At 43.9% G+C, this 8764-nt stretch overlaps 1 protein-coding gene across 1 annotated transcript; it reads right to left on the reverse strand.

Moving 5' to 3' along the window:
* Positions 1-757: 757 nt before the first annotated feature.
* RGS16 (regulator of G protein signaling 16) lies at positions 758-7831 on the reverse strand. Its single transcript, XM_054038269.1, has 5 exons — positions 7703-7831; positions 6184-6285; positions 5334-5395; positions 3671-3837; positions 758-3375 (listed from the first exon to the last, which is right to left on the reverse strand). The coding sequence occupies exons 1-5, from the start codon at positions 7741-7743 to the stop codon at positions 3175-3177; spliced, it is 573 nt and encodes a 190-aa protein (XP_053894244.1). The 5' UTR covers positions 7744-7831; the 3' UTR covers positions 758-3174.
* Between the last annotated feature and the right edge of the window lie 933 nt (positions 7832-8764).

Consider the following 8764-nt stretch of genomic DNA (forward strand, 5'->3'; position numbering starts at 1 on the left):
TATTTCAAGGGTTGGGTTGTGGGGTTTTTTTTTTTTTTTTTTTTTGTAAAATAGAAGATTTAAAGAAATAGTTGCTGGTAAAGGACATTTTTAATGAGAAGGAGCAGTCTGGCCTAGTGGGGTTAGCACAGGCTTAGCAGCTGGGACTCCAGAGTTACAATTCTATCTGACACCAACTCCCTCTGAACTTGGAGATTTTGAGGCTCTGCCCTGCTCACTCCATCCATCCTCCCTCCCTGTCGCTCACTCTCACTCACTTGCTCATTTTCACCAGGCTGAAGATGGTTCCTTTTCGACCAGGTGTTCCGGTTGAAAACGGGACACCTGGCAAACCTAGTGTACTTACTTTCTCCTGCTTTGGTTCCCCCCGTGTTAAATGGGAATAGTAGTACTTTTCACCAATCTCATACAGGAGTTGTGAATTGTAAATGTTTGCAAAATGCTTTGAAGATGAAAAGTGCTATAACAGGGCTAAATATTATTAATGAACATGTTCTTAAGCTTAATAATTACTTTCATCATCTTTGGGACTGGTTAATTTCTCTTAAATAAGACAGCTATCTTGTGAAAAATGTTGTCCCCCTCCACAGTCCATTCCTTTAGTGTGTCTGCTTCTGGTAGTGTAATTGTTTTTTAAAACAACATTGTGAGTGACATGCAACCCATGTACGATGTTGCCATAAGCTACAATTTATGTCCCACGATTACCAATGCAAAAAGAGTGTAATTTAAAAACAAAGACAATAGGGAAGCCATCTCAATTTTTTTTGTTTTATTTTCTAATAATCATCATCATCATCATCATGATATTGTGTTAGCCATGCAATCAGAACAATGTGTATCTCAATAGCATTATGAAGCTAGTTCCAGTTGTGAAAAAATAAATAATAAATATTAAAGCAGCTAGAATCTCCTGAGAACCCAGCTGGAACCCATGAAGACTCAGGAGGTAGAATGGGAAGAAAGAAGAGAGGAGGATGCAGAAGAGAGTCCAGCCACTAGTTCTTGAGATTCTTCAAGCCACTGGCCAGACAAATTGCAATAGGAGGACACCACTAATGATCCAGGGCAAATTCTCTGTCCTTACTCAGGCAAATGCTCATGGAAGTCAAGAGGAGGTTGTTTGGGCAAAGAATGAGTAACGATCTCAGGATTTGGCTTCTGTGAATGAATTGCTTCAGGTAAGATTGCACTATGCTTTTGTCTTACCAGGAAAGTTTGCTCAAGGCAGGTTTTCAATGAAAACACCTGAGCCTCATCTACACTAGTATTTATACTGTTGCTAGCACCAGTGTAGCTGCACCCTCAGTGTCTGAATAATTATCTAATCCAGCTAATGGATCTGTGAATACCTAATCAGGGTGGGATTCTGAAAATCAAGTCTTGTGCCAGAAATCTCAGCAAATGAAATGTTCTACAAGCCCCTCAGAGAAGCCTTGGGCAGCAACTTCTGGTTAAATGGGTTCTTCCAACCACTTTCACTGTCTCCGAGCTTTATGCTTAGCTTCATCTCACAGAACTCTATTTTGTGTGGATCACTAAATGCAAGTAACCTGCTCAGTATTCTGCCTATTGATTTCACCAGGTAGAGGACTTAAGCCCAGATTTAAAACCAAGGGAAATCTCCATATTTCCTCTTCCACATTTCATTCAAGGACCTATTTTACTTTCTCTGTAGGCACATGCATGAGAAACAAATTCCACGAGCCTATTAGGGGAAGATTGTGCGGAGAAGAGGTCTCTCTCCTATTCTGTATTTTGCAGGGCTCCTTTCACGGCAGCTGAGGCAGAGGCACAGGGGAGGAGGCATGGTCTTAGTGAGCTTCTGTATTTGAAGAAGGCACATAAAAAGAGGAGCCCCGGCACAATCACCAAAGGGCACATTTTGCAGGTGAAAACAAATGATAAAAATTATGGGAGTTAGTAGCCTAAATACCTTTAAAAATCTGGCCCTTTTTAAACATCACTCTCCAATTTCACACTCGTACAATAAATCTATTAACCCTCCCCTTTCCCATGTCTTCTGAAAAAACAATGCCAGCCCTGACCAATTAGGACTCCGGCTGTTGCCACTCTTGTGCCTCATCCTTTGACTGTACTGGAGTTCTCTCTACCTACTTCTCTTGGGTTTTTTATGTAGTGCCTGTCACCATGGTATCCAAGGACTGTGGTATCTACAATAAATCCAATTTCAGTTGTAAGCTCTTCAGGGCAAGGGCTTATCCAAAGTATATACTTTGTAAAGTGCTGTGCTCATCTATGAAATTTTATCAACAATAAAAAAGTGGGGCATGCAATCCAAGATTGCATGCAACAATCTAGAGGACCAAAACATGAGCTCATGTAGTTTATATGGGGGGGGGAAATGTTCATGCTATGCTGATGTCTTATTGGAAGGAGGTGTAAAGGATCACCCAGAGCATGCATTGGAGAGGGCAGAATAGAACCTGAAATCTCTCAGTCAAAACAAAGCAGATGCAGGACTCCTGTGGCTGAAAACCCAAAATTGTGCTTGCATCTTTATGATTTGAGATGCTGGAAATTACAGCTGGTGCAGGAACATGCAGACAAGTTTGGGTTCATTGGCCCCAGCACTGTGGAAATTGCAAACTTCTGAGCGCTATGTATAGTTTGTAATTTGTGTCGGTACAGAGGCAGGGTCTTGAGAGCAGACTGAGGCTTTCTCTTTATGCACGTCTGTCTGCACAAAGTTCAACATCAGATGGTGGACAGTTTGGGGGGGGGAATTGAATCTGCCCTGTTTTCAATGGAACCTGCCACTCAGGTGGAGCCTCTCATCCAGCTCCCTTCTCTCTCTCTCTCTCTGCTTTTAGTGCAAGTCTCTTCTTGCATACTTTTTCCCCCACTACCCGTCACTGGAGCGCTTGCTTGCATATAAGAAACTGTCCACCCATATCTCTCTCCCAACAGTTCCCATTTCACCATCTCCCATGCCAGTGATGGGGGACGGTGCTTCTCACTACAGCTCAGAGGTACATGGAAGCATTTGGGATCCTGATAAGGCTAAAATCCCAGGACTTTAGCCAAAACCCCACTGCTCAGAGCTCTTTCTGCCTCAGTCGCTGTTTCTCAGGCTCCTGCCTCCTCTACCTTTGCTTCACTATGTGGCTCTTCCCCTCACCCCCCAGTTTCTGGCAGTGCAGGTGACTTGGATCAGGTATGCAACCGCTTGCTGGTGCTATGGCTGGTGATTTGCTCTGTCAAGTCCTGGTAGGAGGTAGATTTCAGGAACCTGGGATAGGAATCCTTCTCCATCAAAGTGCGGGTTTTTGCCTGTGCAGCATCGAAACAAGAAGAAGTAGCAGCTGTCAGGTTCTTCTGGGTTATTTCTCTGGTTTCATGGTCAATATTCACCTGTGAGGAAGGACAGGACATATAATATTCTTTTGGTGTGGGAACATTACCATATGGAGAGGGAAATGATTTCCCTCCATAAATAAAATGGGGGCATGACTGTAAATATTATGTATGGTCTGGGAAATCACATGATGTGTCTTCCATATAAGATGGCGCTTGGTGTGTGGGAACTAATTTTCCCATTGTATGAGCGGGGAAAGCACATTACTGTCACAAACTTATGTTAAATAAGTGAAACAGTTCTCAATTCCACACCAATACCATAAAATGCAAAGCTAGAAATAATTCTGACCTCTTTAGGTGCTTCATTTTGAACAAACTCCTTAAAGATCCTGTGGGCCTTGGATGACAGTTTAGTTTTTGACCGGGACTTTTTGAACTCCTCACAAGCCAACCAAAACTCAAGGTTCTCCTCACTGAACTCTGTCTTCAGGAAGGCATGGAATGTAGCCACCCCACCTGAGAAGAAAAAGGAAAATTAGATTTAGGGATGGAAGAAGGGGAAAAGGAAGCAGCTTCATACAGCTTTGGGAGATAAGGAATGCTACCAGGTTTTAAAATACATCTTGCTTATTGAGTAATTTAGCATTATTGAAAAGTCTCTCTTGGAGTTCAGACCATGACATAATATTCTACTTCACCCTGGACAGATTCCACCCTTCTCAGATTGTTTGTTGGCCTCTGGGTTCCAATAAAACACTTTCCCACAGACAAGCATGGAACGGGGCATACCCTGTGTCTCCAGCATGTTCTGCATGTCTGACCTTCTATAATGGTTCTCCAGAGTGTATTCCCTGTGGCTTTGGAACAGATAGATAGATCTACAGAGATCTATCTAGGAATTTATATGCCCTCCACGAGTATCTGAGCAGATCTGAGTGGTGACTTTCTCCTTCTTCTTGACTCAGTTGTACAGGGAACAAGTCACAAGCAGTGCAGAAGCACACATGCCCCATGTTCAAGAGAGTCTATGAAGTCACACCACTGAATGTATTTGTTAACCAAAATAGGTGACAAAGTTTGGATTAGGCTGAAACAAGGAGCACATCAGTAGAGAAGGGCCTCTCCTCTGTGGAGTCATTTCTATCATGTCAGTAACATTTTCAGTCCACTTTAGTTTGAAGATTTCTCATGTCACTTATTTAATAGTACAACTCCTGGGCACTGCGGCCATGTAGGAAGGAGATAACCCTCACCTGATTGCAAAGTGTATCCCTGAAAAGTACTTACGTATGTGTTTGTGTGTGAGAGAGATTTTCTTACTGGGACTCTAGTGCATAGCACAGCCAGTACTTCTGCAAGTACAGACAGTCTGGATGGCAGGATGGATGTACTAAAAATCACACAGAATCAGTACTTCTCCACTGCTGGGCATTTCCTACCGTTCTGGAGGGAAGCTGTTGAATTCTCCCTCTCTAAGAAAATTCTGAATAGTACAAGTGGTAGCATTGCCTCTCAACCCCAAAGTTGTTGAACAATATCCATTTTCATGGGTCTCTACTGAATGTCCATTGAAACTGAGATGGGTAATAACCTTAGCTTGCATGACAATTTACAGTCCAGGTTTTGACAAAGTGATACATCCCACTGACGTAACATCAGCATGATAACTTTTATGCCCCAACAACATGACGTGATGCAACGTCTCTGCCAGAAAGAGGACCACGCCTGAAAAATGGCAACCCTACTTGGCCATGCAGCAATTCTGTTTGGTTTTTACCCAGCTTGTTCAGACAGTTATCTGCTCCACTGTCCTCTTTGCATCAAAGCAGCACTCTTAGGAGGGAGAAGAAAGCGGTTCTTAAAGACCGACCTTTCTTTTATTCTAGTCTGAGAATGGACAAACATTACCTATTATGCTGAACTTACGCACACTGTTAACCCTTAGTCTCCCCTCCCACTCAGTCTTGGTGTACTTCCCCCTTCATTCTGTCATACAAGAGACTCATACTCACTTTTACTCTTCAGCAGGTGATCAAAGGACTTCTTCCATTCTAGTACTTCCTCTGAGGAGTTTCTGGAGAGGAAAAGTTAAGTATTAACCTTGTTTTATGGAAACAAACTAACAAGTGTTCAATCTGGCCAAATTCTCAGGGATAGAAAAGCTCCATGACAGAGGCTACTGTGTTTAGGGGAAGAGGAGAGGATTGCAACACTCTATAGAAAACTAAAGTAAGAGACCCAGCAATCTCATTACCTCTTGGGTCTTCTCCTTCCTTTCTCTTTCTTTCTCCCTCTCTCTTACTCTCCCAGATGACTCGTCAGATCTTAGCTCCATAGTGTAGCTATGACCAGTTGTTTTTCTATATAGATATTCAAAGGAGTCAATTCCAGCTGGTACAAGCTCTGGCAAAGAGTTTGCCTTCAGGGTCCTGGTTCTAAGGTTGACTACAGTCCACAGATAGAGTCCAGCAGCTGGTTGGGGGACTCCAGTAATCAGTTAAATCCACTCTGGTGTCTAGCCTGAACCTGGGACACCACACTGTGTCCCAGATGCCTCTCGCTAGGGCTCCTGTTGTCCAGTCTGGTTTTATGACTGGTAGAGCTGGGTAATAAACATTCCCCTCTGAAAATTTGGGGGTGTGGCTTAGTGGGTGAAGAGTTGCGAGTTCTGCTGATATATTGTGCTTTCTTCCTCATATGGAGAGGGGCATGAACATGATCCAATCCCAGGGCAGTCCTTGGGGACCAATATAACTCTTCCATGATACAGTGCTCTGCTGCTGTGCTCTCCTGTCTATGTCTACCCATGTACAGCAGCAGGGGACCTGTGCTGAGTTGGGGGAAAAGGCAGGCGTGGCTTACCTCAGTTTGGTGCCCTGCTCAGACGTGCTGAAGCTCTCAGCCTCATGTCCCAACTCTGGCTTATGAAGCAGGATCCCTAAACGAGTCTTGAGTTGTTTGGCTCTGAAAGACAGAAGAGGAGCAGATGGGTATGGAATAGATTCTAAGAGGCAAGGAATGGCCACTAGGGGGCAGAGGTGCATGCTCATCAAACTGAGGGAAGGCCTGTTAGGACAGGCTTGTTAGCATTATATCCTTACAGAAAAATGCCTCAGGATGCAATTAGCTAGCACTCTGTCTGAATCCAGCATGAATACACAGGGTCAAATTAAACACTGATAGAAACAGGCACAGCTCCATGACTCTAGTGACGTTTCAGCCCCTTGTTGCTGTAATTGGTTTAACCCACAGTTATCTTTAGTATTAGTCATTGAGTTCCTATTTATGAATTAAAACCTTTCTTCGCCAATCCCACCCTTTGCCACCAGAAGCCACTAGAAAACGCTCAGTAGTTCCTTGGGAGATTGTTTTCTTGTATACGCTTCTCCTGTATACACATATAGAGCATGTGTGGAGGTGTTTGCCTGGTTAGTGTATAGTATACAGGCAGCTGCCTGCCCTGTCTGGCCCTTTCATTATCCCTCTGGCTTCCTCTTCACTCTGGTGTCTGTTGGTCAATCTCTGCTCTGCTCTCCTGATCCTCTTGTCCTCAGTACTTTTTCCTTCTGCTCTGGAGCGTCAGGGAAAATAGTGAAACCGCTCTCTTCTCAACAGCAGTATTGAGAGAGCTCCCTGTCCTGCTGTCTGTGCCACACTACGCAGACAGCCCCATGCCTCAGTGTCTCTGCAACACTACTGAGCTATCTCTGTGCCACATGGTCTCTGCGGCAGTAGTGGTGCAGCTGCCTGCAGTGGCGTCTCTGCGCCAGCACAGAGACAGCTCCGTGCCACAGCATCTCTGCGACAGTATTGAGATACCTCCCTGCCAGTGCATCTTTGCGACAATACAGAGACAGCTACCTGCTATATCACCTTCTCCCTACAGTACCATCCCGAAGAAAAGGTACAGGTCAAACGTTATTTATACTACTGCTTATACAAGGTGTCTCAGAGGACAGTTATAAAAATTATCGATTCAATGCCAAACAAGTAGCACAAGACTCTGCATCCACATCATTGTTTATTTGAAATGTGTCTGCAGAAATATTTATTTTAAATATATTTGCTGCTGTCAGGGCGAAGCAAGTTCTGCAATTGAAGGGGATAGCAAGACAAACCTCAAGCATTTAAAAAATATAAAAGCAGCACTACCCCTTCATATTGCTTACCCCTGCATTCCCCTCCTCCCTGGTACTATAGTGCTAAACTATATTGCTTGAACCACTGTTGGCTATGATTTAAACACAACATGTGTCCCAGTTTTACAAACACAACATCATTGCCCATGCAAAAGGGGCCATAAGGTCTGGTACTGAATCTAATATTTCTGTATCAACAAGTCCTTTATTTCCCAGAGTCCCAGTATTTCAAAACCTCTTACCTTTCCAAGCAGGTGGAAAGTGCAGCTAAACCCCGGCACATGCTGAGAACTGGACAAGCAGGAGGGTAGGTAGCTGACAACAGGTTTAGTCCTTGTTACTGGATTGGAAATCCACAAGCAGCTACTGTAGTCCTGTGCTGTAGCCTGGAAGCGGTGCCTGGGAGCTGTGCTTTATATCACATGGGAAGTGGGAGGGGTTAGCCACACACAACTCCAGCCTCTAGCCAACCAAAAGCTCTGACAGTAGTAAGAAAAGATAATGGTTTAGGTGGGTTTCTTTTGTGTGTGTTGAGAGGGAAGTGGGGGAGAATCAGAGCTGTCCTTGAACATCACAGTCCTAACCTGTTCCCAGATAACAGGAAAAACAGACTAATTTCCACCTATAAACTATACCTGCTATGTAAACATCAGAAGCCTCTAGCATTGTGACTGCCCCTAGACTCTCTGCCGTGAAATAAGGAGGATATGCTGTTACAGGTGTGTGGAGAATGGGAAGCTTTTCTTTTTCTTAAAATAAAACAATCTGTTTAATATACAATATATGAAACGCATAGCAGTTATCAGCTAAGTACCACTGGCTGGAGACCACTTAGTCCTGTCTGCAGTACAGATATGAGCACGTTGGGAGAACACCAGGTACAATGTGCTTGTCCTCACGGGGGTTTAAACAATGGGCCAGATTCACCAGTACATTCAGGCAATTTTGCACCATTCTGGCATAAGTAACTATAAGCCCAGTTTAAATGGTTTACAATCTCCAGAGCAGTGCAAAGCAGCCGCAGCATGCGAGTGAAACAGGCCCAGTGTCTGCCTTGCATAGTCAATAGGGCAAAATGGTGTTTTAACCATGCCTCTAAATCACGCTATACGTCCAAGCTGTGGCACAACTCAGAGACACTTGTTAAAACAGGGTTTGGCCTCACCTATATTTTGAAACCGTGTGGAAGGACAACTTTAGTTATTGTAACCAGATCCCCTGATATAGTTCAATGTGTAGTGTACACTGGATCATAGTTGCAGACTCTGTTTCATTCTGCTCTGCGTGTGGTGAAGGGAGAGAAG

Source organism: Malaclemys terrapin, chromosome 8, assembly GCF_027887155.1.
Source record: "Malaclemys terrapin pileata isolate rMalTer1 chromosome 8, rMalTer1.hap1, whole genome shotgun sequence".
In the NCBI taxonomy this organism is placed as follows: Eukaryota; Metazoa; Chordata; order Testudines; family Emydidae; genus Malaclemys; species Malaclemys terrapin.

Excerpts from the sequence above, each read along its gene's own strand:
- RGS16 (XM_054038269.1), bottom strand. The coding sequence starts at position 7,743 with ATGTGCCGGGGTTTAGCTGCACTTTCCACCTGCTTGGAAAG. Across the intron at positions 5,396-6,183 it reads GAGCAGGGCACCAAACTGAG|AAACTCCTCAGAGGAAGTAC; the intron begins GTAAGCCACGCC and ends TTTCCTCTCCAG. Across the intron at positions 3,376-3,670 it reads AAAATGAAGCACCTAAAGAG|GTGAATATTGACCATGAAAC; the intron begins GTCAGAATTATT and ends CCTTCCTCACAG.